This window comes from Melospiza georgiana, chromosome 18 (assembly GCF_028018845.1).
Source record: "Melospiza georgiana isolate bMelGeo1 chromosome 18, bMelGeo1.pri, whole genome shotgun sequence".
Classification (NCBI taxonomy): domain Eukaryota; kingdom Metazoa; phylum Chordata; class Aves; order Passeriformes; family Passerellidae; genus Melospiza; species Melospiza georgiana.
The window spans coordinates 10,362,194-10,380,304 of NC_080447.1; the positions used below are offsets into that span (position 1 = coordinate 10,362,194).

An 18,111-nucleotide genomic window follows, 5' to 3' on the forward strand; every position below is an offset into this window, starting at 1 on the left:
TGGATGGCTGGCATACCAGACCCCAGAGATCCTGTGTGTACTAATGTGGGAAAAAGCTCCTTCTTCTTGGTTAAACAGAAGAAGTGACCTTGGCTACTGCTGATTCATCCCTTGCACTGTTCCCAGCTAACTGAGTCACGGAGGGTTTGTTTGGCAAACTGTCCCTTGCCTGAAATCACTGCCCTTGACAATTAAAAGAAATGAACCAATTTTAAAGGCAACCGATCACTGGGAGGCTAAAAATAAGCACAGCACAGAAAGGAGTCTACACAATTGAAAAGACAGAAGAATCCCTGATGGGGACCTGATGAACACACACCAATTAAGAACAGCAATGGGCAGTGCTGTGGCACAGCCCTGCAGGGAGCAGGATCCCAGAGACTCACTCTGGATCCTGCTGGCTCACCCTGTCATCTCCAGCACCCATACAGGAGAAAACGCCACCATCAGGATCAGCCAAAAAAGTCACCAGTTCTTCCCAGTCTTTTGAATGTGAAGGTTCAAGGGGTGGGCAGGGGTGGTCTCCACCACAATATCCTTGCATATTCCTGTCAGTGCACACCCAGCCCCTTTGGAGCAGGCCCTGCAGCCTGGGGAAGGAGTTGTTTCCTTTCAGAGCTTTCCTAAGCTTTAAACCACACACAGAGGTAGCTTCTCTCATACAGGTACAGAACATCTGTGTACATCCTTCTGCTTTTTGCTGTTTCATTGCTCTCCTGGGAATGTGGTGTCTTTCCTGGCCTCTGCAAAGTCTGACAGGGCCTCTCTTTGCCCTGCAGATCAAGATGCTGACGGACAGGAAGCGGGAGCTGGAGCATCGCCTCAGTGCCATGATGGAGGAGAACGACCTTCTCCAGGGCACCGTGGAGGAGCTGCAGGACCGAGTCCTCATCCTGGAGAGACAAAGCCATGACAAGGACCTGCAGGTGAGGAGGCAGCAGTGAGACAGGGAGGGCATGGGGAGATGCAGTAAAAGTCATGATTTGGGGTAAAAATGGCCACAAACTGGGAGACAGGATAACTAGAGGAATGAATGGTAGCAAGCAAGGTCCTGGGTGTTCCCCATGAAGACAGGTAACAGGAACATCAATGAGGCATCTTGGCAGCAAAGAGCAGCCTAGGAGGCAGATCTGAGCAAGGAAGTGGGGCAGGGTGCTGGGGAAATGAGATAAATGAAAAAATAATCAGAGGACTCGGGTTACAGTTCATTTTATTTAATTTTTTAAGAGTAGAATTGGCTTCAAAAGGGGCTTCTCTAGATCCAGAGAAGCCCCTCTTGATCTCTGCTGTTCCAGATCTCTTAGATCCCAGTGCTCAGGTGGTTTCCCAACAATCTCCATGGTGTTCACAGCCATGAATCACCAAATGTCACTCCCCAGAAAACAAGCTTGGCACCTCTTGGGCTTAGGGCAGACCAAGGTTTTTCCATTTCACTTCTGTGGTTTACCAAGCACTGGATGCTCAGCTCTGCAAAACAACCCTGAATATTTTTTCCTAAAAGTATATTTGTAATTTTCTTTTAAAAAAATGTAGATAACACTTTCTCTTTGGATCCACTTCCTGCTGTTTTGTTTTCAGCAAATTTCTTTACCTGAGTCCCAACTTCTTCACAATGTTCTCCATTTTAGTGCTGATTAATCTGCTATTTTTATCTTTATGGGTATTCTGGATTCTAAACAATGTCTAATGACACTTGGAGATTATTAAGCTCCAATAAACAGCAATACCAGCCAAGAGTACTTTCCTCCTGGCTGGAAACCCTGTTTTGTGTCACTCATTCCTCCCTCCCAGCTCCCTCACAAACCAAGAGATTGATCCAGTCCATATTGCCTCCATTAATATTTTTTTGTTTCCTTGATTTTCTTCCCAAGCTGCACCAAAGCCAGCTGGAGCTCCAGGAGGTGAGGCTGTCCTACCGACAGCTGCAGGGCAAGGTGGAGGAGCTCAGCGAGGAGAAAAGTCTCCAAAACCTCAACACAACCAGCACATCCCTGCTCTCTGAGATAGAGCAGAGCATGGAGGCAGAGGAGCTGGAGCAAGAACGAGAACAGGTATTTGCCCTCCAGCTCTGGGAAAGCCCACAGGCCTCTGGTCCCAGAACAAAAGGGAGTTTAATGTATTTGATCTGGATGTGGAGCTGGAAATTGGGATTGGGGTGTGCCATCAGCACCCTTTGACCATTTGAAAGTAAATCCTCTGCATCCATTTCTAAATCAACATGGCAAATATTTGTGAGGGCTGGAAATCCCACACTGCGCTTTGTGACCATGTTCACAGGGGTCCAAGGATGAGGGAAGAGATGGGGATCTGACTCCATGTTTTAGAAGGCTTGATTTATTATTTTATGATTTATATATAATATTAAAACTATACTAAAAGAACAGAAGAAAGGATTTCATCAGAAGGCTGGTTAAGAATAGAAAAAGAAGGAATGATATCAAAGGTTTGTGCGTCGGACAGAGAGTCCAAGCCAGCTGACTGTGATTGGCCATTAATTAGAAACAACTTCATGAGACCAATCACAGATGCACCTGTTGCATTCCACAGCAGCAGATAACCATTCTTTACATTTTGTTCCTGAGGCCTCTTGGCTTCTCAGGAGAAAAAATCCTAAGGAAAGGATTTTTCATGAAAGATGTCTGTGACAGCACTTGGCCATGGAGGGAGGCTGTGCATGGCGCTGACGGCGCAGGCTAATGGCAGGCTCTGTTGTTGCAGCTGAGGCTGCAGCTGTGGGAGGCGTACTGCCAGGTGAGGTACCTCTGCTCCCACCTGCGGGGCAACGACAGCGCCGACTCGGCCGTGTCCACTGACTCCTCCATGGACGAGTCCTCAGAAACCTCCTCAGCCAAAGACGTGCCCGCCGGGAGCCTGCGCGCCGCGCTCAGCGAGCTCAAGAGACTCATCCAGAACGTGCTGGACGGGGCAGACTCCACGGTGAGTTGGTGGCACTGAGAGGCCTTGCCTTGGGCATGTCCCCTAGCCCAGAGCTTGCTGCAGGTGCTGCTGGATCCTGAAGGCCCTGATGTTCTCTGTGGCACAGGGCACAGCCCACTCTTTGTGTCTCAAATGGTCAGCCAAGAGCCAAGCACGTGGGGTTTCACCCTGAAGTGCTCAGACCACGTAAAGTTTCAAGCCCATACAGCTGTCATTGGCCTGGGAGTCATTCTAGAAAATTAATAAAAGTAGGCTTACTTTGAGATTTTCAGTAAGTTAGAGTTTCAACGTGGATATATTGCAGGTTGTCTTACACATCACAGTTCAGTTCTTTCCTTTGAGATTTTCCTAACCTTGCTTTATTAGCAATAGTACCATAAAAACATCATAACCCCTATATTAGGATGTTCCGTCCTTGTGAATGGTAATTGGTAGAAATGTCTTGGCAGGAGCTGCCAAACTCAAATTCATGGCAGGTTAAGGGTTTTGCTGGCACAAGATGATGTCTGTAGGATGTGGTCCCCAGGCTGCTGGGCAGAGGGGGGCATGGAGGGACCACTCAGCATCCACAGAAGTGCAGAATTACAACAAAACACCTCACTTCTTGTTGTGGCTCAAATCAGGCCTGGTCCCATTCCCTACAAGCTGTTTGCATTGCCATTAGTGCTTATTTGGGGTGTTGTGGTGAGAAAAAGAGTGTAACCCCTGCAGGGAGCTGTGAGGGAGTACTCACCCTCCTCACTTGAGTACCCATAGGCAGAGTACAGAGATGAAGTTGTATTTGTTAAATAAAACATAGAGAGTCCTGTAAAAGGTTCACAAACAGAGACTGTAGCCACGTGGGCTACCAAATGGGCAGTAGGTCTCTGTAAATTTGGTTTATGCCAAGCTCTGCATGCTCTTTGCATCATGTGTGGAAGCACTACCCTTGGTTGAGCACCCTTGGTTATGGAGGTATATGCAAACAAAAAGCTCTACCAAAGTCACATTCACATTTTCTTTTTCATTGCTTAGCACCCTCATCCCAAACTGGTACCAAATTAATACAATTGCCTTTTTTAAAGTGAAATCTGAGCAAGAGGTTTCTCTCCCGCTCTCAGAGCTCTCGGCGAAGCGACGACGACACCTTAGAGGAGCAGATCAGGAGAACCAGTGAGGATTCACGAGCCCTGAGGGAGTTAATGGAGGGAGAACGGGGGAAACTGAGGCAGAGTTTGGAGGAGCTGCAGCGACTGCACAGCCAGGTTAGCAACTCCCAAACATTTTACATGTGGTCTTGTAACAGCAGAGTTCATCCTCCAAGACACACCTTCCATCAAAGAGACCAACATGATCAATAACCCAGGAGGATTTAGGACAAAATGGTTGGACGAGGGAGATTTGTTAAACCAAATGCAGAGGATTTAAGCATTCAGGATGAAAATTTCTGACAAATTGTCTGGGGCCCATCTGAAGCATCATCTCAAGCAGCCAGACTTCCTATAGGCCTTTCTCCCAGTCCACATTTTAGCCAGTCTGTTATTTAAATTCTCAGCAGAAGACCTCACGGTATGAGGCTTCTTGGTATGGGGTACTGGAAACCCAAAGGTATCCAGTTCAGCTGACCTGAATTGCTGCACTGAGCCCTTGTGAAGGGTATGTGCACCATTCCATGGATATAAAGGTGCTGCTCTGCTCTGCACGGAGCAGGGCTTAACCTGTTCCACAGCAACATCACAAACCCACAGAAAAGCACTCCCAGAGGATCCTAATTGTGGCCAGGCTGGCTCCAGGCAGCACCCCCAGGACCAGCTGAGGCAACCTCAACAGCAAGGAATGGTCACCCCAACACCAACTCTACACTCATTGCACCCCCACCCAGCATCATCTATCTCTGAGCCCTGTGCCAAGAGCAGGAAATGGACACAGGCATCCAAAGAGGTGCTTGGCAGTCCTTGGCTCTGTGGGACAAGACTCCAGATGCTGGAAGGGATCTGGAGGCTGCAGCAGCAGCAGCAGCAACTGGACTGGAACATGGAATGAATACATGTCCTTGGCTGGTCTTCCCAGCAGTGCTGTATCACCCTTTGGAGAGTAAATAGGAAAACACAGCCCTGCTCAGAAAGTCAGCACAACCTGGGGTGTGACAGCCTTGTGTAGGGCTGTGGGAGCTCCCACCAAAGGGAAGAGAGTGAGAGCATCATTAAATACCCTGGCAGTGGTGGCTGTGTGTGTGCAAGGGTGGGAAATGTCCTGCTTCCACAGCAGCTGATCAGGGCAGAGTGTGGGAGGGGAGCAGCCCTGGAGCCTGTCCTTCTCCCAGGACTGCTCCTCTCAGCAGTGTGGCCACCACAAGAGACACTTGTGAAGGTCCAGTCTTCTGCCCCCAGTGAGACATGAGCCAGCCCCTGCCCTGGCTGTGCTGCTGCAGTCCTGTGCACCACACACAGCTTCCCTTGCCCTTAAACACCTCTGAGATGGAGGAGACAAGAGACAAGGGCTCGACTTCTGCAACCTGGGAGTGCTGACAGAGTCCTTTAGAGACTTATTCACAGATTTGAGGCTTGTCTGATCTCCCCAAACTCTCCAGCCAGGAGGGACCAGAAGACCAGCCCTGGATTGCAAGTCTGGAACCCTGGGTCTGCTTTTAGAGGTCCCCAGCTACCAAAGCTCTGAATATTTAGTAAGCACAGGGAGGACTGCAGTTCTGTTTTCTTCTCACACCTCTGTGTGATGTGGAGAAAGATGAGGCATAGCTACAAATGCAGCAGCCATTACTCTCAGAGAGGAACTCCAGCCTCCCACAGCCAGTACATGTCTCCCACAGCTTTTGCCTGTTATCCAGCCTCACACTTGCTGCAGGTTAATAATTACTCTCACCACCTCTTTAAGAGGCAACACCATCTTCTGTTCAGTGCTACAGAAAATTGATGCATGTGGAAATCTGGTCCACCCGGGGGAAGCAGTGCTCTGCTGCCTCCTCATCCCTCTGTTCTGGCACTGGTATTGATACAATCAAAGGGGAGCTGCTTCTAAATGGCTTTTAGGATCTTGTGGCATCACACACATTCATTGCTCCTGCTCAAGAGCTCAGTGAGCAGGTGGAAACAGGAGCCATCCCCTTCTCTGTCTACACTGAGAAGCTATTTCACACCTTCTGCCTGTTTATTTCCTTCCATTCTTACCTGAAGCCCAGACAGAACCAGTTAAAATCCCAAACCTATCCCCAAACACCATGTTTTGGGCCTCTGGATCCTCTGTCTTCTGGGATTTCTGTAGAAGTGCTCAGCACCTTTTACATCCCCCCATCACCACTGCTCTGTGTCACATCCTGGCTCTGAGGTGCTCCCCACGTGGGGCTGAGGGAGGGACAGCTCCCCAATCCCCTGGCAGCCTTGGCACAGCTCCCTGGTCCCCTGGCAGCCCCAGCACAGCCCCCCAGTCCCGTGGGGAGTCTCTGCACAGACAGGGTGCAGTCACACCCTCCTCCCCCCGGCCCAGCCGTGCCTCACTAACAGCAGATCCTCCCACGCCCTGGATGTGATCAGCCCTTTTTGACTGTCTGCCCTCTATTTAAAGATTTCTTTGAAGATTCAAGCACTACTGAGCTGCATTTAGAGGCAGGAGGTGGGTCAAATGCTGGAGGGGTTTCCAGGTGGTGGAGTAGTGTAACAGAGCATGTGTGTGCCCTAGACAAAGAAATTAAATGTGTATGAAATACTGTGAAGCTGTGCTAATGCAATCCTTGCATGATTTCACACCCTATTAACTCACTCTGCACAGGACCAAAACCATAGATCATTTCTCAGACTATTAAAGACTCCAGACATATTTTAAAGTCTAATTAAAATTGTGAGATGTGCCAGTAACACCTTCCATGGCATGAAAGAGAATTTTCACATCCTTTGTCTACAGCTTCATATTACTTCAGAAGATGTAAGGATCCTTTCAAAAAATATTATTTGCTGGTAAATTATGTTAGCAATAATTTAACCCTGGAAAAGATCAGAATTATAACAAGCAGACTCAAAGGATGTGTACAAATTGCTTGGAGAGAGACAACATTTTAGCACTGATGCCATAGTGCCAGCAAAGTCACAGGTGGGTCCTGCCCTGCCCAGCTTTCAGTGCTGTTTCTGCACATTGCTGAGGCCACCCTGGTGGCACATCTCGCTCAGGTCAGCATCCCAGAGTCACTCAGCACCTTTTAGGCACCAGCACGAACAGCCCCACTCAGCAGACACAGCTTTTTCTATGACCAGGGCATCTCTCAACCTGCAGGCTGGCCCATGTGGCTTTCCCCACACGCACACTTGTGCATGTTCCCGAGCAGCCCCGGGTTTCACAGGCTCCCTGTGCCCGCAGGTGACGCTGCTGAGTGTGGAGATGACGACGCTGAAGGAGGAGCGGGACCGGCTGCGCGGCGGGGCCGAGGACAAGGAGGCGAGCGAGCGGCTCCTGCAGGCCATCCGGGACCGCGACGAGGCCATCGCCAAGTGAGTGCCACCGGCACCCAGAGCCAGCCTGGGCGGCACTTGATGGCAGGAGATGCCTCTGGAGTGGCTTTTCCTGCTCTCCACAGCAGCTCTGACAAAGTGCTGGTGTTGGGAAATGCTGCCAGGAGCTTGGGAGCAGGGCAGGAGATGCTAAAGGCAGAGGCTGCCCACAGCTGGACTGGGGGCATTTAGGAGCATTCTGTGAGCCGTGTTTGTGCCATCCCTGGTGCTGGTGTGAGTCACAGTGAGGAGGAGAGGACTTCAGGAAGCTAAATGCAAACACTAGGTCTGCCCTATTTGTCAATTTTTCTTCCTTTGCTATTCCAGACACACAGCCCTGCTTTCCTGACCATCCCCTTTACAGCCTGCCTGGGCTTCTTCCCTAAGCCACTCCTCTGGTCACTCCTCTCCTTTCCTGTTCCAAGGTCTCTTTTTGCATCTCCAGTCCTGTAACTCTCTGGTTCTCCTTTTGGGATTCTCCCACTGCTTTGGCTCTTTATTTTGCCCATCCTCCTTACAGATCTGTGCAGTTCTGCTCCCCCATACCCCAAATCCCCCTTTCTCAGCTCTGTCCTTGGGCTTGCCAAAATGCCCCGAGGAGAGGGACAGACACCTTTACCCCTCTGTGCTCTGCTAGAAAGGATTCCTCTGATAATCCCTTCAACAAGCAGGTGGGCCAGGACACCACCAGTCCAGCTTCTTAGGGGAAAAGCCCTGGACAAGAGGAGGAGCAGGAGAGGGTTGCACCTCAGAGGGTGCAGGAGCTAAATCAGCCTGCAGCATCCCTTTTTGTAAGTGGCTGGATCGCCTGTGCTGCCCGTGCTGGGCTAGCTGGCCACCAGACTGCCCTGGCTGTGCTCTGGAGCACCTCCCTCTGTTGGCAAGGAGCAGGAGCATCCCAGCTGCGTGCAGGGCGGCTGTGACGCTCCGGTGCCTGTGGGCTGCTGGCTCTGCCGTGGCCATGGCAACGCTGCCGCTGCCATCCCTCCTGGAAACATCCACCCAGCGGCGGGGAAGCGAACAAAAGGCTGCTCAGGTGCTCAGAGCACAGCCCGCAGTGCGAGGGCACGGCTTCCCCACTTCCCTGGGACCCTGCTGGACAAAGCAGCAGCATCTGGGGCTGGCTGTCCTGCAGTGCAGGAGCTGTGGGAATGAGGCACGAGTCAGGGGGATGAAGGAGCAGAGAGTGGCAGCAAGGGAAAGCAGACAAGAGCATCTTGTCACTGAAGTGAAAACATCCCTCCCAGACCGAGTGGGCTGGTTGCTGCCTGGGGAGGCTCGTGATTTTCTTCCCACCTCACAGCCCAAGGGTTAAGTTGCTTTTGTTCATCCCATCCCCCCCCAAAATCCTTAGCTCTGAACAGAAATAAAATCACTGCCCAAGGCAGACATCTGGTGTGGAAAATTTTTGCTTGAAGCTGAAGTTTGGCAACATGGGAAGCAATAGGAAAATAGGATCCTTTCAGAGGAAGTGTTAAGCAACCAGTACCTGGAATATAACACCTGGAAGTGTTAAGCAACCTTGGAATATTTCTGTTTGTATTCTAGTACCTGGAATATAAACACAAATTCCCAAATTGCTCTTCTGCAGGGGAGCACAAGGGAGCTATTACGAGACAAGGAATGAGCTACAGTTAATAAGATGCAATTATTTCTCTCGAAAATGTTTGCAAGGAAAGATGGTTCACAGCAAGTCATGTTACACTTTCCTATCACACAGCAATTAATTGAAAACTTAAGCTTTGTGCTCACCTGTGTGCTCCCAGCAGGATGAGCAGCATTTCCCAGCTTGGGCAGCTTAGGAAATTGCTCCATCCTGAAGGACAATTCCTTTCCACAAGAAAGGAGCAGCTGGAACATCTCAGCCACTGAGCATCTGGGGCTCTTTGGGTAACTTTGTCCATGGCATGACACACTCAATGGCCACCAAATGTCTGGGAAGAAATGCAGCAGAGGTGTTCCCAAGGGCTGGGACAACTCCACTGAAATTGGGAGCTTTCCTTAAAGTCTAACATTTAATTTAAATTATTTTGACCGTTTATCATTCCTGAAAAGTATATGCTGTGATAAGCTCTCTTCTTTCATTTCTTCCTTAGATCCTTCCTTCAGTCAAGTCCCAAGGGAAAGCAGAATTGTGCTCTTTAAGAGATTTTAATGTTTGTTTTATATTGCAATTTATCGATGGAGCAATCAGACACGAGTCATTTGATTTTTAGCACATATCATTTGTTTTCTATGCATGTAAACAGAAGGAGAAGAGAAAACATTTGAATATAGATTCTACCTTGTTCTAGGTCTCCATTTTATTGGCACATCTTGCACATTATCCAGGCACACTCTTACCTTACACAGCAGTGTATCTGAGTTTTTTCAGTATTCTTCACAGTGTGCATCTCAGAAATCTGCTGGTTTTAAGGTAAAGATGTCAAAAGTTCTTCACTCAGATTAATAGATTGTTCAGAATATAACAGAGATGAACACCTTAGGATTTGGGGACTTGCCAGTGAAAGACATAAATTGTAGATTTGCTTGGATATGCCTGACTGTTTAGAAAGAAGGAGGTGCCATGCCTGGATTTCTGTCCCCGCAGGAAGAACGCGGTGGAGGTGGAGCTGACCAAGTGCAAGATCGACATGATGTCCCTCAATAGCCAACTCCTGGATGCCATCCAGCAGAAGGTGAACCTCTCGCAGCAGCTGGAGGCCTGGCAGGTGAGGCATGAGCCCACTGTCCCCCTCCTGTGGGTGTGTCCTGTTCTCTGCCTCAGCACCCATGGATTGGGTGTTTGGGGGTGTTTGGGGGTTTTGGCTCTGCAGGAGCCAGCGATGCTCATGGGGTGCAGGGGGAGCTGCCCCTCCCTGCTCCAACCCTTTTGGCTGTGAGCAGTGAATTCTGCAGCTCTAAACTCATTGGAAATGGAGAAGCAGACTGTGCCTCACATGGGAAATGTGCATGTTGCTCTGCCCTGGGGTGGAGAGGGGTCTGTGCAAGAGGTGTCCCCAGGCAGGCACACCCTGGTACACGTGGGCACAGCATGTCTGTGCTTTTCCATGATGGAGCAGAAGGGTGGGAGAACAAGCTTGTGCTGATTGTTGCTGCACTGTTTGCATAAACTCTGAAGATCCATCAAGAAGGAGAAGCTAAAATTCCAGTTCTTCACCAAGGTGAAAAAACAAAGTCATGGCAGTTCCACAGTGCCCCGGAGATGCTCTGCTTGGGGTCAGTGGGGAAAACCCTTGTGAGCAGACAAAGCTGCCTCCTCCCAAAACCAGCACCAAGGGAGGGCTACTTCAACAGAAAATAGAGCAGACTCAAGAGCAAAGGTCTGTGCCATTTATAGTGATTTGTTGCAGACCATGCAAGCCCCCAGCTCTACTAAAACCAGCCTGACCAATAGAAACCTTTCCTGTACAACCTCGCTCCTGTTTCAACTCCACTGTGTTTTCGTTTCTCTCTCTCTCTCTTTTTTTTTGTTCCCTTTTCTTTTCTTCTTTCTTTTCTTTTTCCTGCTTACAGTTTGCTTCCTCAGGGCTTTTTACTATCTGGCTCCTTTGGTTTCTGATCTAGTGGCCTTTCTCAGTTCCTGTACCAACAGCTTTAGTCGTACACCCCTCCTGCCTTTGAGGTGAGCTCCCCACACCCACCATCCCCTCTCCATCTGCTGCCACCATCACCCACATCCTCCTCTGCCCTCACCATCATCTGGCAAGAGGGGCCAGTGGGGGTCTCCATCACCCACCAATATTCTGCCCACCCCCCCATCCCAGCAGCAGTCAGGGCAGCATCCTGCACCCCATGGTGAGGCTTTACCAGGGCACCACAGGCAAAGCCAGGCTGAGGTGCACATTTTATTAACCCTCTCTAGCCACATATTTAGTATATGGAAAGCTTCTTGAAAGACAGACTGGGATTTTGCTCTCAGCCTCATTGTCCAAGTGACATTCTGCTCTGCACAGGAGCTGTCTGGATCCACATTCAGTCTGGATGGGTGCTATAAAGTTAGGCCTACTTAGTGCTGGAATAAATCCAGCTTAGGGGTTAAGAACAGGTCCTGTTGCAGTAACACAGCAACCCCAGACCTGCTGCCATCAACTCTCTGAGCTGAGGCTCAGGCCACTTCATGGCAGTAAGTTGTCTCCAACATACTGACCTGAGGTGTTGGGTGTTGCTACACAGCAGCAAAATCATTTCCAGCCACCTCCTGTCCCCTCAGCAGCAGCTCAGCCACAGAGGCACAAAACAAGTGGGGTGATTTATGTATTTTGGGGACTGTTTTTCAAAGGAATTTGCAGAAAAGTTTCTGATAAAATAGGATAAAAGTGTCTGCTTTAGCTGGGCATAATTGGACTCTTTAATCTGGTAACATTTTGCTTCTGCACACTTCTAGTCTGCATTTCACCAAGGGCTGTCAACAAGATGACAGTGTTCTCTAAGGACATAATCATACAGGCTGCAAAATAGGATTCAAGCAAAAAATCCTACCCATCCAAGTGCTTTTCTCTCTGACTCACACATCTGACAGACAGGGATCCAATGCAGTGCTCTCTCAATAATGCATACTGTATTTTTATATATATATATGATATTTTGGTGTGTGTGTATATATATATATATATAAATATACATATAAATCCTTCTCATCCCTTGTTGTATGGTCAACCAAGGACACAGATCTGCCATGCAGGAGCCTGGGTACCTACTTCATTTAGCAGAAGAGGTGCCTTCCAAATCCAAGTGCTGTACATTTTCACATGGCAGCTTCAGCTCTGGAAACCTGTCTCACTGATATTTCATACTGATGTTCACCTCAACCTCTTCAACTCTCCCTCTGCCTTTCCTCTCTCCAGCCCTGCTCTAAAAAGACCCAAAGCCTCCCCACTCTGTGTAGCTCTGCACCCTCCTGCTCCCACAGGGGAAGCCCCCATACTAAATTCAGGCCCAGGTCATGGCTATCAATCCTTTTCCCTACAGAAAATGCTGCAACAAGAGATCAGCCATTATTAAGTTTGCAGTCCCAGCTGGCTGATTTGATTCCAATCCAGAGCAGCTGGGGCACCTGCTGGGCAATGGCAGCACCTTCCCTTCAGTCCTGGGGCTGCCCTGACAGCCTCCCCTCACCAGGTGCTGAATGAACAGCACTTCACCACTCCAGCCCATCCAGAGTATCCTGACAGTGTCCTCAGCCCTAGTCAGGGACCAGACTGCTGGGGAGTAGTTGATTCCTCCTGTGGGGCTAGTTTATGTACACACATTTTCACTAAGCTTAAATATTCAATTATAGGAGAAGCAATGGATCTGAAAGTTTAAAATCTGTAAAATTTATAGCCAGGTTTTCAAGAAACATGTTAGCACATTCTTAGTGGCAACAGAACTGGGTAATTATTTTGTATAAAGGAGCTTCACTGTGCAGCAAACATGGACGAAATTAGAGCATTCCTGGTACACCTGAAAAGCCACAGTTCATGTTGAGCTGTCAGTCAGAGCTCCCACTGCTGTGCTGGCTCTAGGGGAAGGAGGGGCTCTAAGGGACGAGCTCAGTTCTGTTTGGTGAGTCTGGTGCAAAGCCCAGGAGGGATCTGGTGGGCCCACACCTGCCCCAGCCCCTCAGCACCATCCCCAAAGCAGCCCCAGTGACAGTGGCCATGCAGCAGCTCTGCCACCCCTGCTGTCCCCAGGTGCACACAGACCTGCTCAGCACAGACCTCCATCCTTCTTCTGGCCTCTGCTTTCAGCTGCATTTGTTCTTATTTATTTCTCCCCAAAGGGGACATCTGCAGGCTGCAGAGGAACGCAGCTTAGGGGCGGCACAGAGTCTCAAGCAGGCACGGAGCTCCTGTGCCGGACCACCTGAGCAATCTGTCCCTCAGAACTGTGTGATTGATCTTCCTCACTCCCTGAAAAGCCTCATGGCAGTGGGCACAGCTGAGCCTGCTGTGGGCTGGGGACACAGACCTGTCCCTGCTCCCTCATCCCTGCTCCATCTCATCACTGCACGTTCCATTCCCATTTCAGCCGCCCCGCCCCAGCTCCCCTTGGCATCAGCTGCCACTAACGGCCCTGTCCTGTCCCTCTGCTGCAGGATGACATGCACAGGGTCATTGACCAGCAGCTGATGGACAAACACCCGAAGGAATGGAGCCAGCTTGCTTATTCCTTCTCCAGTGGCGCCAGGCGGGGCGCCAGGCCCTCCCCCAGGCCCGAGCAGCAGGGGGACGAGCCCGGCGGGGCCGAAGGAAACCGGCTCTTCTCCTTCTTCAAGAAAAATTAATTTGAAAAAGAGAAAACTCTCCAACAATTCCTGCTTCAAGATGGGGAGTGGGGCAGCTGCCCAGCTTGCTGATGGACCCAAGTCTGATCCACTGAGTAAAAAAGAAGGGGGCAAAGGAGTTAACCCTTGAGACTCTGCACTATTTACACCACACCTGGTCTGAACCAAATGTTTACATGAATTGGAGATTTGCAAATTGACAATGTGATTCTAGTAGAAAGAAGTTTTTCTTATTCTATACATGAAGTGATAAACTTCAGGGTATATTTTAGGCGCTTTGACACAGTCCAGTTTCTGCTGTGAAGAATTCTCTGATTGTCTTAAAAGCATTCTTATGCTGGAGAAGGAAATAAGCAGCCCCAAGACAGAGCAGTGCAGGGGATTGAGAACTTCTGTCACAGCGAGCAGAAGGGGAAGAAGAGAGCTGAATGCAAGAGGACAGAAGGGAGCCATTTGTGCCACCCTGGCAGCTGTGACATCCTTCATCCATCCCACTGAGACTGGAGTCACTCTGGCCCCAGCAATACCATGTTTTGACAGATGTAGCTTTCTCCGTGGTGGAAGCTGAGCCCTCAGTGCAGCTCCTGCCTGGGCACCATCTCCCCTGGAGCTCTGCGTGGCCGTTCACCCTCGCTGGGATCCAGGCTCCTCACAGCTCAGGGCAGGGGACAGATGGGTGCTGTCACTGTCCTCTCCAGCTCCCTCCTGTTACAGAGGTAAGAGTTGCAGGCTGTAGCTACACAGATTTCTCCCCAGGAGACTGACCATCTACAACAGATTACAGACTGGATAAAAGTTGTGCATGTTCAGTCCTGAGGCACCTGCTGTTCCTCCAATGGCCAAAAGTAGTTTGGGGGCTTCAGCAAGTCACACACCTTTCCCCAAAGCCATACACATCTCCCAAGCAGAGTAAGAAAACTGGCATTTTAACTGGCTAGGCCCCCAAAAGCCTAACTAATAATTCACTGGAAGCCTACTCCCAATGATGTCAGTCAGTCTCTGACACTGGGTTGGCAGACTCCATCCTCAGAAAGCACACTGGCATCTGCCTTCACTGAAGCCAAAGGCTGTCAGGGTGTCTACAAAGCTCTGGAGAGCCTGCAGGTTACTCTGCCCTATGCAGTAATGGTGGCTATGGCCTGACAGAAAGGAGTTTGTCCCTGCCTGGGGGTCAGCTTCTACTCAGCCCTTCAGTGAGCAGGTAGCCAAAGGTCCTTTGGATCAATGACCAGAGCCTGCTTTGCATGACTTGATCAGCAAGAGGAAACGTGGCTTTTTTGGTGTATTCCAGCACACTGCAGTGCTGGAAATCCTGCAATACTCAAGTAGGGACCTGCCCTCTGCACTGGATGGGCACTTTACAGCTCTTCTATCAGTCTGCCATCATAAGCCAGTGAGGAGCACCAGGCTCAGTTCAGAGATGTCCTGCTGCTGTCATGCAATTTTCACACATTCTCCCAGCTCATAATACCCATGGGCAGGCCCCAGTTTGTTTCCTGCTGCTTTCAAAAGGCCACCACCTACACTGTCCCACAGCAGACAGAGCTGGCTGCACCTTCAGCCCTGCCCTGCTCAGCAACTTCGGTGCTAACACACCATCCCACAGGGAGCTGCTATCTCTGCTCACAGGATCAAGCTTTCTGCTAGAACAGGTACCAGTCACCTTCTAAGCAGCAGGTAAGAGGCTGGTGGCTTGGGTTTTAGTGTTATTCAGCCTCCCTGTGGGATAGAACATCCATAATACCTCAGTACAAATAATCCTTTCTGCCTATGAAGATTTGAGCATTCCTGTATTTCCTTGTTACATGAAACCACCACACTGGTATGAGACCATGTTGCACTAAGGCAGCTCTGGGCTGCAAGGAGCAGAGTGCTCTGAGATTGGCCATGATAGTGAAGAGCTGAGTGGTGACACCCATCTACATGAAAGCAATGAACCCTGGACTGCAGAGCTGCTTCAGGAAATGCTTGGGCAAAGCCCCACCAATACAGCTTGATGCTTTTGGGGAAAGGCATCAGGAGCCTCACAGGCAGGGAAGGAAACTGAAACTTGGCCTCTCCTTTCTAGGCAGTGCTCAGCTGTTGAGTATCTGCTTGTAGCCACTTGTGCAAGCGAGGGGAAGGGCTGCAGTGCAGTGCCACATGTCCTCATCCTGCCATCCTGCCTCTACTGTGACTCTGGACAGGGCAGGGACACGAGGCAGCTGCTCAGCATCTCCCGCTGCCAGGACTCAGTCACACCCTCATGCATTACCCCAGCCTTGGATCCCTGCAAAATGAGGCGTGGATGCCAGTGACACCTGTGACACAGTGACACCCATGACACAGTGACACCAGTGACACCTGTGACCACTGAGAACGATGCTCTATCAAGGAGAGCCACGTGAACACCTCGGTCCTCAGGGACCTTTCTTCTGCTGTCAATTGTCATTTCCCAGACCCCACCAGCTCTCTTCAAGCCACATGCCCACCATGTGTGGGACTCTACCCCAGCGAGGATGAATGGATGGATGGATGGATTGATGGATGGATGCAATCCTGAGGCAAGGGCCTTAAGTTTCCCCATGAAGATGCAGTAATGAGATGAAGAAAGGTGCCTTCTGCTATATTTGCTGAGGAAAGTGACTCAATCGGTTGCAGGGGTAGGCACAGCTCATCTCTTCATTTAATGAGAATCCTTAATCCCATTGCAATTTTATTTATTTAACAAGAGTGGCAGAAGAGATTGCAAGAGGAAAGTCTGCATGTTCTAAGGTGCCAGTTGGGTATGGTTTCTTCAAACAAGCCCCTTCACCCTAAAGACTTAGTTGCACTACTAAACCCAGAGATACAAGAGAACTGGGTGCAATGAACTGGACAACACACCAAAGGAGATCTCCTTGTGCTGAGCTGCTACTCCACAGGAACAGACACTGCCTTAACACAGCAGCTAGGTTTTGTCTTCTGTCTTGAAAAACCTCACCCGTATTTGTCACGTTGTGTTTGAACAATGTCCCGACTGCTTCACTCTGTGCTGTCATTAACTCACTCCCCTCCATCCTGTCACAGCCTGGAATCAGCCTTGCAGTGCTGGTTGGAAGACACTTCACGTGTGGCACTTGACTCTTCCAGGACACATCCACGGTGTAAAGGACACATCAGCTCCAGAGGATGAGATGGAGGAAGCACATTAATCCAGCAGGTACTCAGGATCCCAGAGGAGATTTAATGAGTGGGATCAGCAGCTCTAAACACAACCCTCAGCCTTGCTTTTGGGATAATGGTAAATAAAACAGTAGTGCTGCACAGTCACTGTTCAAATATTGCACAGAGAAGAGATGCCTGCTGAGATTAAGGTTACAAAGGACTTTCCCACAGGTAACAGGTGACTCTTTGGGCAAACGTTTGTTACACCAGCCCGAGGGAAAAGGGATCAGTCTCCCCTTCCTAAACTCTGCAAGGGAAGCAACTGTAAACAAGGAACAAATGGAAATGAAAGGCAAGTCACTAGCACTTTATCTTCACACAAACTTAGATCAGCAACTTGCCATGGAGATGAACAGTAAATCAAAAAGTTACTGACAACAGAGTCATTTTGCAGAGAGAGCAGGAAGTGAGGCTGCAGGCAGGGCCACATGCACTTGTCCTACTTAGAATGGTAGATTCCAGATCTGCCTCTCCATCAGGCAAACTCTCTACTCCCCACTCGGCTATAAAAAGCAAGATTGTTTGAACCAAAAAGCCAAGAAAGGAAGTGTCTGGGTGCTGCAGCAATGATTCCCTTGGATTGAGAGGGAAAAAGCACACAGCAGGGACAAGCAGAAAGAATGTACCTATAGATATGTACATATACCACAGTGCTGTAATTTTTGTATGTAGCAGTCATGTAAATAAATGTATGGTTTTTATAAGATACATATTATAAAAATCTATAAAGGCATATTTTTAGTAAAAACAATGCTCTACTTCTTTTGTAAATAGTTCTCTTCAGAATAAAACATCATTTATACAATACTGTCTCAGCTCTCACCACTTTACTGTGCCCAGCAGCAAAACAAGCTCATTTTTTGAACTGCCATTTAACAGCCAACAGCATCTTTGGTGCTGCATCAGCCCATGAAATTCAGCCAGGTATGTTGTGTGTGCTTAGGGGAGAAGGGGCCAGGGCAGAAACATTTGAAACATTTGCATCTCTTGATGCACAGGAACACCTGAAGGTGGGTAAATCATCCCACCTTCCAGCCACTGCTGTGCTTTACTGCCCTGGGATGGAGGCAGACTCAAACTGGAAGGAGTTTAGACAGCAGACACAGACAGTGACAAACAGCTGGCAGCAGCTGCAGCTCTGGCCATCCACACATCCCCAGGAGTCCTCTCCAGCTGCTCCTCCCAAAGGGCAGCCAAGGCACCTTCCCAGAGCAGCTTTCCATCCCTGCCAGCCTGGGCAGGGCA

At 49.5% G+C, this 18,111-nt stretch overlaps 1 protein-coding gene across 2 annotated transcripts in view; it reads left to right on the top strand.

Annotated features, from left to right (window-relative positions):
- The window catches only part of BICDL1 (BICD family like cargo adaptor 1), a 49,434-nt gene extending 31,763 nt beyond the window's left edge, over positions 1-17,671 (top strand). Inside the window, exons 4-11 of one of the 2 annotated variants that reach the window (XR_009115374.1) lie at positions 780-926; positions 1,872-2,051; positions 2,719-2,937; positions 4,038-4,181; positions 7,282-7,412; positions 10,003-10,123; positions 10,929-11,037; positions 13,492-13,579. Coding sequence is in view for 1 of the 2 variants with exons in the window: in XM_058037186.1 (XP_057893169.1) it covers positions 780-926; positions 1,872-2,051; positions 2,719-2,937; positions 4,038-4,181; positions 7,282-7,412; positions 10,003-10,123; positions 13,492-13,680 (1,131 nt within the window). In the remaining variant the exon portion in view is untranslated. Of the gene's footprint in view, positions 1-779; positions 927-1,871; positions 2,052-2,718; positions 2,938-4,037; positions 4,182-7,281; positions 7,413-10,002; positions 10,124-10,928; positions 11,038-13,491 lie in introns of both variants that reach the window. The other variant, XM_058037186.1, reaches the window with a different exon arrangement.
- Positions 17,672-18,111: the final 440 nt, after the last annotated feature.